This window comes from Tympanuchus pallidicinctus, unplaced genomic scaffold (genome assembly GCF_026119805.1).
Source record: "Tympanuchus pallidicinctus isolate F22 unplaced genomic scaffold, pur_lepc_1.0 scaffold22, whole genome shotgun sequence".
NCBI lineage: Eukaryota > Metazoa > Chordata > Aves > Galliformes > Phasianidae > Tympanuchus > Tympanuchus pallidicinctus.
The window spans coordinates 14,631,627-14,645,929 of record NW_026294739.1 but is presented as its reverse complement, the minus strand read 5'-3'; the positions used below and the strand labels follow the sequence as shown (position 1 = coordinate 14,645,929).

General features: G+C 44.9%; 1 protein-coding gene and 1 long non-coding RNA gene across 12 annotated transcripts in view; one reads left to right on the top strand and one right to left on the bottom strand.

Annotated features, from left to right (window-relative positions):
* The first annotated feature begins 259 nt into the window (after window positions 1-259).
* Window positions 260-14,303, top strand: part of PDE6D (phosphodiesterase 6D) — a 30,203-nt gene continuing 16,159 nt past the window's right edge. Inside the window, exon 1 of the mRNA XM_052686948.1 lies at window positions 260-390. Coding sequence (XP_052542908.1) covers window positions 341-390 — 50 coding nt within the window. The 5' untranslated portion in view covers window positions 260-340. The remainder of the gene's footprint in view (window positions 391-14,303) is intronic.
* Window positions 3,064-8,163, bottom strand: LOC128082632 (uncharacterized). 11 transcript variants are annotated; one of them, XR_008207747.1, is made up of 7 exons: window positions 8,021-8,163; window positions 6,952-7,045; window positions 6,687-6,842; window positions 6,353-6,474; window positions 6,162-6,263; window positions 3,279-5,644; window positions 3,064-3,171 (listed from the first exon to the last, which is right to left on the bottom strand). It is a non-coding gene; the product is annotated as an uncharacterized LOC128082632 (long non-coding RNA). The 11 variants fall into 11 exon arrangements; XR_008207746.1 differs by having other exon boundaries at window positions 6,162-6,260; XR_008207748.1 differs by having other exon boundaries at window positions 6,162-6,260; window positions 6,353-6,457.

Genomic DNA, 14,303 nt, shown 5'->3' with positions numbered 1-14,303 from the left:
TGGCCTGGGGCGACTCCCGTCCCCGTCGACGTCAGCCGCAGCCGGGCCGAGCGCAGCCGCCCTCGAATAAACGGAGAAGGGACGCGCCGTCCGATTGGTCCGTTCCGCCGTCCTTCTTCAGCTGGCAGGGGCGTCGGCGGCTCTCGATTGGCCGTCCCGTCGGGGCGGGGAGAGCGGCAGGCGGGATTGGCTGCGGCGGCCGGTGGCGGGTGCGAGGGAGTGCGAGGGGGAGGGGCGGGGGGTCCTGAGGCGCCGCCGTCAGCGCCGCTCCCGCCCAGGCCCGCGCAGCCAGGCGAGCCCGGCGCAGCGCCCTCCGCCCGCGGCGCGGCGCGGCAGGACCATGTCGGCCACGGACGAGCGGGCCAAGGAGATCCTCCGGGGCTTCAAGCTGTATCCGCCCGACGGGGGCCCGAGGGGGAGGCGGGCGAGCAAGCGAACGGGCCGCGGGAGGGGCCGGGGGATGGGGGGGGGGGAGAGAGGGGGTTGGGTATCGCGGTTTCCCGGTGTGAGGGCGGTTGTCATGGCAACGCTCTCCCCCAGCCGGGGCTGTTCCTAGCGCGTCCTCCCCCCCCGCCGCGGGTTGCGGGCTCTGTCCCTAAGGACGCGGTGCGGCTCCGTGCGGGCACTGCGGGCTCCTTCAGCGGCAGCTCTGCCGCGCTCCGGTTCTTAATGTCTCTATGCGGTTCGCGGTAAAAGTTTTCGCCTTGTCGCTCTGCGTGCTGGCCGAGCACGAGTTTAATGCCGGCGCGGTGAGGCAGACGCGGGCTCGGGACGTCCCTGCGTGCGGCCTAACAGCCCTGGGGACGGGAACGGCTCAGCGTGAGGCCCGCGTGTTGTAACGATGGGAGACACGCACAGCTCCTGAATTCAGCATAGCAGATCCTTCTCCGCGGAGCGGGCAGGTGCCAGGTTGGCCTTAAAGCACGAGAAAAACAGCGGTTGTATTTTATTTCCCATAATGGGAAGGACGGGACCAAAGCAAATACTCTCTTGCTCCAGTGCTGTTGTTCCTGAGCGCGTTTTTGGCTGGCGAGGTGCTGATAATCTCCGTGCCAGCTGTAGCACAATCTGAGTTACTCGGTTGGATTCGGCTGCTATCAAACTATTGGCAGATGCTTTTCTGAACTTATGAATCACTGTCCCCTCCCCCCAGCTTTTAGTTCTGGTGCATCTGGTTCCTTTGCTTCTGCACTAGTAATATTGACAGTTCTTTTTGTTTATGGAGATGTAAGATTTCGGCTGTCAAAATATGATTTAAGAACGTTTTGTGCGAGTAATTAGGAAAAGCATAAGCTTCTGACGAGATGAGACTGAGCTTCTGGTAGAGATGAGAAGCGTTAGGAGAATTAAGCCTAAGGTACAAACTTTCACATGTTTGTTTTTACTTGTTTGTGCGTGTTCTTTGCCAGAAGCAGAATTTGACTGAAGGTCTGTGTCCAGCTATGGATGAAAAATTGCTTTTGTTGTTTGGTAACTTCAGCAGAAAATGCTTTTTGACTTTTGGGAGAAAGATGATAAAAGTAAACCCAATAGCTCAAGAATTGGAGAATCTGGAAAGTATTTCTCTACATATTTCATAGGTGGAACTTCTTAAGTTGAAATAGTTGAATAACATGGAAGTATGCCTCTATCATAACAGGAAAATGGCAGAACAGGCATTCCTCATTTATGAGAGAAAGCCCTGAGACACTGCGCCATCTACACAGGAAGCAGCTCATGCCCAGATGTGGCCTCATTCTCTGTAAGGCAGCCACCAGCTCAGCCCTCCTTTTTTGAGGGTGTGTATTCTAGAATGGTACAGAGATGCTTTACTTCTGCCTCCTGTACTACTGCATGTGCTAACTTAGTGCCCTTAGTAAAAAAAGGAAGAGAAAAACAGCCTCTGAGAAGCTGTTAGGTTTGTATTTGGAGTACTTGAAAACTTTCTGCTCTGCCCAGGAGGGAAGGAGTTCATGCCCCTCAACTTAAGCACACCCTGCAAGCTTGCTTTGAGCGCCACAAGCCATCACAGTAGTACTTCAGATATATGTAATTCTTCTTGTGACAAGATAGGTTTACATGGTAGAGGGCATCACTGAGGAATCAATTTTCCAGAATACTCACTTTAATCCAAGTAATACAAGAACAGGCGATGTGGAAATGGAGTTCACATTGAGTAACGAAGCACCCTCAACCAAAAGTCTGTTCATTAGTGGCTCCTGAGAAGAGACTAACTACAGGCTTTCAAGCTGATTGGGACATGCTGCTGTGCACATTAAATTACAGCCTGAATCCACCCTCTGACTTAACACCAAGATATGCTTCCCTTCCTTTATGACAGCAGCACAGAAGCATGCTGTGGCTAGCATCAAATTCAGACCAGAATATTTTACTCCCTCTTCCCATAGATTTTGTTACTTAAGATGAAAACCAAAAGGAGAAATATTTGATATTAGCAGGCAAAGAGAATACCCATTTTATTACACTAGGTTTTTTTTTTTGTGGCACCAGTTAACTAAATACCAACAGCACAGTGTGTTACAATGAAAGATGGAAAGCAATCATCAAGAACTTCTATAGCTTGTCACTTCTTGAGAGACAGTTCTTGTTATCAGACCTTACAGGTTCATTCATTAACTCATGGTTCTAAGGGCACTGCTTAAAATACAGCGTTTTGGTGGTCTAGCACTCTGAGAATACATTCTGTTTGTTTGGCCATAAGTAATAGCAGTTCGGTTAGTGAATATGCCAGAGGAAGGCATCTGTAATTACTGAGCTTCATTTCCACAAGTATTTGTGCACGGCTGGTCCTGTCATCTCAAGTGCATTCAGTCTGACTGCTCTGTGCTCTGCCACTCCCTCCGCAGCTTCCCCCTGCACTGGGGCAGTTTCTCTGGCAAACTGCAGAGCAGTGTTTTAGTTGATCTCAGACCAGCAAGGAGGAAGGAGCTCAGGAAAGCCAGTTGACTCTTGTAGCATGGTTAAGGTACTAAGTAAGCATATCCATTTTCTATTTTAAAACTTACAATCCAGAGAAGATACCACCTCTGGTATTTGCTGCTTTGCAGAAGAGCCTCATCAGAATGTTCACCTTCGGTAATTGCCACCTAGACACTTAGCAATTTAGGGTAACTTTCCTCCATGAACTTCCATTAAAGGCTATGCAGTACCTTGCTGCACTTCAGAAGGCTCCTGAAACAAATAGATATAGTAAACAAAGCATGAGGAGAGCATTAACTGTAGGGCAGAATAATTATGGACTCATGAAGCTAGTGCTTGTGGTCAGTGTAAGCACATACCAGAGCTCAGGCACTCAGACTTTTGTAGGCAAAACACTTTGGAGACTGTCCTGCTCCCTGAAATCTCTGAGGTTTCCTTTGCAAGGTCTTCCAGTTTCCCAGAGCTTCTTCCAGTTCTCATCTTTATTTTTCCATCTAGGAAATCAATTATTTTTCAAGGGCATTAGTATCTTGGGAGGATGGATGCAACTGCAGTAATTGTATTAGTTATAATTACATCCTTATGAACAACCAACCTTGTTTTTAATCTGCAGAAAATGGGATTCGTCTCCAACCTCTACCTTGTTCCTGCCACACACACAAGAACTGTGATAAATCACAATTGTGCCTTGTTTCCTACTTTCCTAAAATAGGAAAGTGACTGGTTTGTTGCAGCACTCGCAGACAAATCCAAACAGAAGTTCCATCAGATTGGGTTTCCAGTTTATTCTTGTCAGGTCAGTCAATCTTTACCTGACTATTCTCTTATTTATTTATTGCAGTATTGACAGGAATGACAAGGTGGCAGCTTCAGCTGGCTTTAGAAGTCTCCTCTGTGTTTTCCCTCTGTGTGCTCCCTCAGATTTTGGCTTGTTTGGATTTCCTGCAGCTGACAAGGAAGACGAATCACTGAACTGGTTAGGAGATGCTGCCCTCCTAGGAGGGAACAGGGCAGCCCAGAAGCTAGTAGTAGTAGAAGTGTACTCTGTAGAGATCCAAAAGCAAAACTTGCATCTAGCTGATTTTAAAGCTGCATTGGTGCAAGCTGGGAGACATAAATTGGAGCTCCCCACTCAAGTCCATTGGTTTTTTGTTTGTTTTTTTTTGTTGTTGTTGTTTTGGTTTGTTTTTTTGGTTTTTTTTAAAGAGGAAAAGTTCTTCCCATTGAAGACATAGACTTCATTTACGTAACCTGAGGATTTGATCTGGTACCACTTTCCTGGGTGCTCCTCAAGAAAGGGCTGAACACAAGCTGCAGCACAAGTTCACGCCCTGACAGAGTTGGTAGGTCTTTGTTTCAGAGATGCCAGCTTCACCTAAAAGCTTTAACCAGGTTATACGTGGTATTTAAGTGTCATTGTGGTTGAGGTATCTTTATCTCATCAGTACCTTATCAGAATTGTCTTCAGCATCAACAGATATTCCGCTCTGATGATCTGTAGTTACAGCAGGCTGAAGACAGGACAGGCTCTCCATGCTTATCACACGCAGTTCATGAGGCACATCTGCAACCACCACCAGAGCAGTTTTACCAGGTTTGGTTATACCTGCCTCTTCCTCAACACAACCCACAACACTTCACAACATCCAAAAAACTTCATCGCAGCACTCCCCCAGTTCTCTTTCATTGGAGAAATAGTCGTGCTTTTAACAGCGTTGCTGTTCTTCCCATAGACAGTTTGAATGAGCTCTAATCAGTTTTCTGTATTTTAGAGTTAGTGCAGCTTTCCTGTAGCATTGGAAGCAGTGTTGTGCTCTAGGCAGAAGAAGGAGGGAGGTACATCAAGAGCTCTTCTATTACAATAACAAATTAGTTGCCACGTGCGACAGCATTATGTCTTAACTAACACTTGTTCAGAAGCATGGAAACTAATTCAGCTTTCTTACACATCATCTCAGAGTTGAAGTGGATCTGGAAAGAATGTCAAGAGTGAAAATTTTACATGAAGTTAGTAAGACTGCAGGCCACTGCACTCTGACTTTACAAGCTCTATAACCCTTTTGTATTTCCCCAGCTCTAAACTGGGAAATTAAGGCAGCTTGAAATTTGAGTTCAGACCCTCAGTTAAAGAGCAAACCAATGCTCTGTTTCCATCTAGTCAGTCAAACCCTATACAGAAGTATGAGACATGTTGCTGGGCTCCCACATACAGGTAACAAGCACAGAACTCCATTAGTTCATTTCCAAGTATGAGATTTTTTTCTTCCTGTAGATCATAAAAAAAAAAACCAGTTCTGTAAATGGATGAGACAGCCTTTTTTTGCTGCTCACACACCTTAAGGAATAGCTCGTGTATGGACACATTTGATGCAAACAGTATAATCCTGTTTTTCTTTTTTTAACGTAATGCTCAGTACTCTCAGCAGTTACCTTTTCATCCCGAGAGTGCATCACAAGCACCCACAGAGAAAAAGAATCAGCATCTTTGTAATATCACCACCAGGGCAGCAGTAAAGACAAAAGAGGGAGGCAACATCCTCATTGGGCATTACTGTCAAGTTTCCAGGTGTTTGGCAGGATGTCCTGGTATGCACAGCAAGACCATTGGAAGGCTCCATCCAGAAGGTACCTTCCAGTAACTGAGGTACTTTTCAATGAGAACAGGAGCCACCTCTCAGCTGCACATTGCTAAATCCTCACTGACAGCTGGGATTTTCAGTTGTATCTATGAACATAAGATTCCATTATCAGATTTTTCCTGAAGTAAGGTTTGACTGGGATGTCAGTGTTAGGTACAGAAGATACTTACAGGGAACCTGTCAGATTATTCAGCCTTTCAGTTGATTATGTTCATGACTAGATATTGTATACTTGGGAGAATGACAGGCCAAGGCAGAAGGCAAGAGCAAGAAGAGCCATTTCCACAGTCAGCCTTTGAGATAACAAAAATGCACTAAAGCATTGTGTTATTAGATTTATCCATTCCTTCACTGAAAGAATTGCTTGACTAACTTGGAGCAATGTTGTCTTCCCCCAGACAGGAGATATGGGGGATTTTACTTAGTAGTGCTGTGGCAGAGGATTTGTGTTTGTCAGTCTGCATGCTCTCATGTGTGCACAAGTCATCTCCTCAGTGGTCAGAAGGCTGTTATGTAGAGCAGCTGACTTTTTCCCCCTTCTGTTTGTTGTGTGAAAGAAATAAAGTGCAAGATTGCCCTCATTACAGGGGAATGTGTACCCACCCAAACAGATGCTTACATGCCCCCTCACTTCACATGCTTGGATCCAAGAAGCTCAGCTGGTGTTTCATTAAGCATAGCAGGCTTCTGGTCAGGGGCAGCCTGCTGGGCAAGCAGAGTTAATTGCAAGTCACCAGTTTGAGAAGCAAAAGTAAATTCTATGTTAAAAAGCAGTGGAAAAAGATGCTATTTACATTGCCTTAAAGAAAAATCTCTGTGCATGTGAAGATGCTTATGGAGAGCCTCACTAAGGATGAGCGCGTTTTCTGTTCCTCTGTTGGCACAGACTGCTGCTAGCTCTGTAATGGAGAACATCCTGCAGTAGGAAGAAGGGGAAGAGAGAAAAGTCAGAGGAAGAACCATTGTCCCCATATATGGGGAAACAGAGCCATCCCATCTGCAGACTGAATGTCGAGAATGATTACAAATTACTGATTTGTAATGCAGGGGAATCTTCTAGAGGTGCTTTAGACATTTGGCTTCCAATTTTAGTCTTTGGAATAGACTCTTCAGTGCATGAGTACTCACCTGTCAGCCCAGCTTAATCCAGTTAAGTCACTTTCTCTCCCAGAACACAAGGTGGTGAAAAAAAAGTTCTTCTAATTGTAAGGCTAATAAGGTCCAGGTGAAATTACTATGATTTTTTTCCAGAAGTTCAGTCCAGGAAGTGGTGTGGTTTTATTTCTGCTGAGAAAAGAAAGCCTCTAAAGTTATCCACCTTTACATTCTTTACATGCCCTGCTATCACAGCAGCTGTGCAGAGCTGAGAGCACCATTTCCAGCTGCTTGTTACCCCTTGTTCAGATGAGCCATCCAACCTTCTGCTTTCAGTCAGAGCAAGGCACACAAGCTTATGCAGTTTCAGCAGTAAGTTAAGGAACAAAGACCTGTGGTAGGCAAGTAGATCAGGTTAGCAGTTTTACAAACAGCTCAGCTGTTAGATTTGGTGGAAAAAGTTGCATACAGCTGGAGAGGGCAGAGAGCAGCAGCCCTATCTGCAGCTGGCACACGTCAGAGCTCCCAGCCTCACTCTTGCTGCCATGGAGCTTCTCCTCAGCCTCACACTGCCTCCTCCAGTACTCAGCCCTGTGTGATAAAGTCCTCACCACAGACATGGCTCTGCCCACATTGCCTTGTTTAGTTACCCTTGCAGCACCAAGTTTAAAATCGCAGGTTAGTGCTGCTGAGCTGCTAATATCGCATTGTTACGTCTATGCTTACTTCCCTTACTTAAGAAAATGCCCTTCAGGTACATCTCTTTCCCCTTGCAAAAAGTTCTTAACGTTGGTACCACATCACCAAGGGAATCAGTGAGCAAATGCCCTTAGAAACTCGATTTTCCCGCAGCAGGATGAGCCAGACATAGGAAGCCAGTGGCTGGAAATCCCATGCAGCCTTAGGGAACAAGTGCACACTGGTTTTAAAGTAGTCTTTCCACAGAGAGGGAGAGAAGCCAGCAAGCTTCCACAGCTACTTTGGGCTGTTCATTTCTGACACCCTCGTTAACTCACAAGGAGTTATTACGGTTACACTTGTAATGAAAATGCAGTGTTTAAGCAGCCCCAGAAAGGAGTTGTTTTTATATGCTCTGCCCTTGTGATTCATTCAAAGGGGGCGGTGTCACGTTAGTATAACAACAACCCTAAGCTCCACTTCTGTAGAGAAACATTTATTTTCTTAGAAAGAAAAGACAAGTTCCTTAGTCCTGTCAGTATCCTGCCTTTGGAATGAGGGCTTCAGAGTTTTAAGCTGCAAGACTCACAAAAGCATAAAAATTAAGAGCATCACCTTTATAAAGTAGCCTGAACTGAAGTATGACTTGCAGAATAAAACAGGTTCCCTAGGCAAGGTGGTGAACTTACCTCTTCAATAGCCTGGCCTGCTCCTCAGAGAAGAGAATCAAGCCTCCCTTCTCACCACAGGCAGTCCCATCACCTCCCCATAACCTACATAAAATAGGGGCTACACACTGCCCAGATGACTGGGAAGCAAGGCTATCTTCCTCTAGGGCCCCCAGCCATGCTGCTTTTATTGTGGCCTCTTCCTCGTGTAAATACAGGCCTGCCAGAGGCCAGGTGAAGATGTTTCACACTGATCACAGCAACTCCTTGATCCCGGCTTGTTGATGGAATGGCACCTTCTGGGTTCCTGCTGAACGAGGTGTGAAAAGTGGCCCTGCTTAACAAAATTGCATGCATAACACTCAGTTTTGCCAGTTCTGGAACAGTGAATGCAGAAAAGGAGGCAGGGACGTATTTGAGAAGGTTGTGCACGGTCAAATAAATAACTGAAGATAACATTTTAATGTAGACACACCTGTAAAGGCTTCAGGTAATGCCAGTTAGGCTTTCTTGTGAGTTTTATGAAGTTACACGTTTTGAAACAAAAGATAATGTTTGAAAAAGCATAATGCTTGTATCAGCTGCGTGGAAGTATGGTTTTTCAGTACCCACACTGTGATTAGTAATCCACTTGTGAAGGAAAGCTGATTGTACTACTTACATGTGGTGTTATACATACACGTGTATGGTGAGCATCTTTTTTCACAGTAGAAGCAATATATTCAGTTGTTTCAGCTGAAGATTATATTAATATGCTTTTTTTTTACGATCAGATCTCAACTACTCTGAGAACATAGCGTAGAACTGTAGAAGGGCTTGGACTGGAAGGGAGCTGAAGGGTTATCCAGTTCTGTTGAACATATCCCATAGATAGCCACAAACTTGGTGTCAAAATAAGTGAAAACAGAAATCTTAGTATGAGCTTAACTGTAAGTTAAGCAATGAAAATGGCAATGAAAGCCACAGGAATGGCTGGGAAATAATAGAGCTCATTGATTTTCTCTGTAATTTCAGTAGTGATTTCAGCATTCCCACAAGAATATCTTTAATCTGGATTGCAGTGTTAGAGCACAGGATGCCCAGGGCTCCACCTCAGCGATCCCCTGGTGCTGTGATGTTCTGCAGTGCTCACAGCAGTGCACTTCACATCCGTGTATCTGCAGAGGCGCCTTGTGGAGCTCGTTCATACCTCAGTGTTCAGCGTTCAGAACCAAAATCCAATCTTCTACCTACTCTGATCTACGCTGGCATGGAGTTTATTGCTTGCAGTGGCGGTGCTTTGCTGTAGCTCTTTTCCAGACAACTTACTGTCTTTTCAGACAGCCATGCTGTCTGACGCTGCGCAGTGTTGGGATGGTTAACTTGGCTAATCCACTAATCCACGCCGCAGATTTAAGCACTTCTCATATTCTAGTTATGTTCCTAAAAAAGCACAGTAATTCTGATATGGAGTCCCTGTTTCCTGAGAGTTCTGCCTCAATCTGTCTAAATCCCCCTTGATTCCTCTCCTCTGCCTCTGCTTTCGCTGCACTCTGGTCCATTTACAAGATTACATTCCTCATGCAGCCGCCAGTCATTCCCCCTTGACTGTATTTTCATGGTGGTTTTCTCATTCCTTTCTTGGTCTCTATGCCCCAGGTTTTCTTTCCTTTCTCAAAAGAGACAAGATAATGAACTCGATTTCCTTGAGTAATCGCAATCCTGTCAGCTGGAAGTGGAAAACAAAAAAATGGTTTGATCTGTACCGCAGCATGTGGTCTTGCCATTAAGCTAATTTACTGCTTTCACTTTGTAAATAACTTACTCTTGTCCAGAGCAGCAGCTGGTGATTTTATTTTCTGTCTTTTCAATACCATGTATCCTGAGGTGAGCCGTCAACTCCTTGTCTGCATGTCAGTGACAACTGTTTGTTGCTCTGAACAATAACAGCAGAGGAGGGAGATCTTCTTTAAAAGGTGCTTCTGTGACTGGTTTTCTCTTGAAGAACCTCTGACCCCCTCTGTGGTCTCCTCCCATGAGGTTAGAGGGCCGTTAGCATTCACCCAAACGTTCACATCCTCACTGCCCTGCCTTGGTCTTGAGAATTCTAGGATTCGTTGGCCAACTCACGCCTGGAAAAATCTGGCAGTCAGCAGTGGAAATGTTCTTGGTGTTTCCTCCTGGGGGCCTTGTCTGTAAGGGCTGTACTGCTGGCAAGGCTCAAGTGTGCCCATTCCTCATGCACACGTGGGCTAACTTACACAAATGCAGTGAAATTCAGGCTGGTGCTGTCTCGTGGGTTGTACATGGATCTGTGAACCATTTAAAGTGAGCCAGGAAGGAGGTGACTTGTTTCCATGCTGTGCCACTCCAGCGAATACAAGATTGGCATTTGTCGTGGTGGACTTCATGAAAGGGCCTGTCTCAGTTGTTCCTCTGGCTGATTGGAATTTTTATTTTGTTTATTAGGTGGAGGGCATTAAGTGCCAGGGTTAAACACTGTTCTACTGTGAGATCTCAACAAGATTAAATCCCCTCGTGGTTCTCTAATTACATTTCAAGGATACTGAGGTGCTTTCCCAGAGAACCTGTGGTGATCTGTCTCTAAATGCACCCCTGGTTGCAGAACAACACTGGCTTGAAGCAGCCAGGGATGTGCTCTGTGCATTGTATTTCACAGCAGTGTTAGAAGTCTGAGAGTTCAGAAAAAAAGCCCAAAGTTTTTTGGGTGATTTGCCTTTAGTAAAACTCAGTGTCTTCTGCTCTAGCAATTCCAGTGCAGAAAGTCAGAGTTTTGCTGTGAGGCTGAACAAAACAGCACGACTGTGTTTGCAGCCTTAGTTCTATTGCACGTTAGCTTTCACTGTCATAAACACAAATCCTCATAGACCAATTAACAGCTGTCCTCTAGCAGCAGCACTCATTTCACCTTTTCTCTGGTGGCTGCAGTTGTCATTTCTCTTGCAAGCTCTGTAAAGGAGTTTTCTTTTCAGGATTCATTCCTTTTTGTCACTTTTTAGCAGTGCTTACGAGAGAGGGCATATGAGCACACCTGGAAAATGAAGGTCAGCTGTCTGGCCTGGTTTCCTGAATAGCATGCAGAGCAGTAATCCCACCCCGAGGGAATACACGCTGTCTTTAAGCCAGCTGCCTTGGGCAGTGTGCAGCTTGTGGTGCCAGGAGTGTTTGAACTGCAGTAGCTCCACTGTGTGAGTAAAGCAGCGCCTGTCATTTTTTTCCCCAGCTATACTGTTGCAAAAGGCTTTGGTGTAGATGAAATCTAAGGCTTTATATGCTGAAAATGTACTCCAGCTTAAGTATTTCTGCTTAATTTTTCCTCTCTGGATACCTTTATCCCAGGATGTGGCCAGTTTTGAATAACACAATTCACTTCAAAGCAGATCAAGCCACTTTGGAATTGGACTGAATGCAGAATGAGAACATTCAGACAAGGGTTAAATAGAGGCTGAATAGCTCAACTCTGAATTTGTTCTGGGCCTTATCTGGTTTGGCTCCTGTGCATTGGCAAACCCTTAATTAATTCAGCTGCTTGCAAGAGGTACTCTTTAAAAATTGATATTTTATTGATAAGCTATTGAGGAACAGAAGTTCTCTCTGCACTGCACAAGGAGGGTTTAGGCAGAATCAGTGTATGAACGCAAGAGAAATTCAGTGCTTGACCTTTTATTCCCACTTTTCTCTGAGTGACATCAAGAATCTATTAAGTGCTCCTCTTACTATTGATTCTGGTGGTGTCAACACCTGTGTGTTTACAATTAGAATAAAACTCACAAGCTCATTTCCTGGAAGGTTGGAGCTACCAGACATCATGGCTGTAGGCTTTATTGATCTGGTGGGGCTTTGGAGAGCTGACTGTGAACCTAAAGATTGGCCAAATAACAACCTCTGAGCCTCTGAAGTCCTTTGCAGAAATTAATTCTTCCTTTTTTACAGACCTCTGTGAAATCAGGACGTGGCTCTGTGAAGAATGAGCTACAGATTTTCCCTGTGAGGAGTTTCTGCACACAGCCTTGTTCCATGGCAGTTTTTTGCTTTTGTGTAGGGGGGCAGCTGACTTGACAGTGACTCTGAATTCTCCCCGGCCCAGGATCTGCTCTCAGCAGCACAAATTGAAGAGTGGCACTGCAGGCAGTTTTGCTTCTGCTTCTTCCCCATTCCCTGCGAGAACAAGAGGCTGAGCAGCGTCAGCTTTAACAGAAATGTGAAAAGTCAGGGCAGGGCTTTCTAGGAACTACTTCTGTCCCTGATGCAAAAGTGATGGCCGAATATGAAAACTCTTGGTACAAAAGTTGCCTGCTTTCCTGTGCCAGACATTCACTAATTATATAAGAATGCTGGCAAACACCAAACGATCTCCTGAGAGTTCTTTGAGCTTATGGTTTTATAGATAACGGGTTATGTAGAGTAATCTTACTGTTGGCACTGTTAGATTTTGGAATTTACATTTAAGGAGCTCTGGTATCTCAGGATTGCTGCTAGAGGTTTCTTAGATTGCTTTCCAGATCTGTTATTTTTCTTCATAGATGGAAGCACTGATTCTTGTTAAGGCTTTCTTGTTATAGTTCCAACAAGCAGAATCCTTTCATATCATTTTGTGAGGGTGAATCAATCTCCTGTATTGCATTAAAACTTTTATGGGAAGAAAAGTTCCCACTGATATATCTGGAATGAAGATTGAACTTTGTATCAAATTTTATACTTACAGTTAGCATTATATATCAGTTATCCCAGACACTAAGAGGATAGCTAACTCAGCTTGGGTTAACAAGAACAGTGTAAAATAAAGTGTGCTCTTTTGAAGACCCATCTCCTTCAGGGCATGTTCAGAGTTTAAGTATGTCCATAAATGTCAGTCTGCCACTTGGCATATTTGCTGCAGCTTTTTTCTCATTAAGCTAAATTAGGACTGCAGGGAGATTAGGTGTTGAAATCTGTGTTTTAAGATGTAGAGTTTGAATGGCCAAGTTACTTGATTCAACCAAGAGCACTGCAAACAACTGCTGGTTGTTACTGTCCAGATTTCCACTGTCTCACATGTCAGTGCATCCCTCTGCTGTCTGCTCTGTACTAATGAGGTGCTTTGGTAGAGGGAAGGGGGAAGTCTGCCCCGTGTAAGGTTCGTGGATGCAACCTTCTCTAACCAGCAGTTCCCTGCAGAGCAGTGTTTTTGTGAGGGGCAGGAAAGGGGCACACTGTTCAGTTGGAAGGATTTCTATCTCCTCCTCATTTTACAGAATTTGTAGGTCTGCTGAAAGGACCGGGATGTTTTTCTTCTTTAATGAAGACTGAGGAACAGGATTCCCCTAAAAGATGAAATATTTACATAAATATATATATGGAACATAGATGTGGAACACATATTTATTTTTGCCAACAGAGATTACAGTAAAACTCTTGAGCAAACAGTGTCCTGCTGAGAGAGGTAACCAAGCTGGCGGGACTGCTTCCTTTGTGAACACTAATCAACTACTTAATTGATGGCAGCACAGGAATGATTAATAGGAGGCTTTACCAGCGTGGATGCCTAGAAGCAGTGCATGCTGTGCGTGTGACCGGGGTGGTGCTGCGCTTGGTGTGGCAGCCATCCTTAGCAGGGAACATGGGGCAGCACACGGCACCGAAGCGCTGGGCGTGCAGCTGGAAATGGAGTGAGTGAAGGTAAGGAGAGGCAGCCCAGTTCAGCAGCTTGGAGAGCAAGTAGAAAAATCCAGAAGAGTCTTTGAGCTGTTGAGGATGGAAGCCATAGTAAAAGAATGGGTTTGGAATCAGAGTTCTTTTGGGTTAATAAACGTAAGGGAAGCCTTTATGCAGAGTGTTATTGTAATAACAAGCTCATGTTCTGACTGCCTTACCAGAGGCATCTTCAATGGCATCTTCATTTGTTTTACAATGGGGAAAGATAGAAAATAAGCAATTAAAGCAGATTTATTTCAGTGTACGGCTATTCTGAGGCCACACATTTGAGCTTTCAGCTGTGTGGTTCTAAGATTGTTGCTCAGTTTTTCTGCTAAAATGCCCCAATTTATTGCTGCTGTGTCCGCTTGCTTTGTAGTGTGGCCAAACAACTGACAAGAAATAAATCCTCTCTTTTTGTTTCAGCTGTGATCCTCTTTTCTCTCCCCATGTTTCTCATCCTAAAGCAGCCTCCCATGAATGTGAACACAAAACTAGGAGGTTAATTACTTCCATTATGTTCTTGGGATCCTTGTTAAACTGGCAAATCCTGTAAAGAAATGCTACAAAATCTGGTACTGGTATGTTCAAAAATAGATGGACTTTGCTCTGCCTGTATATCACTTGTCAT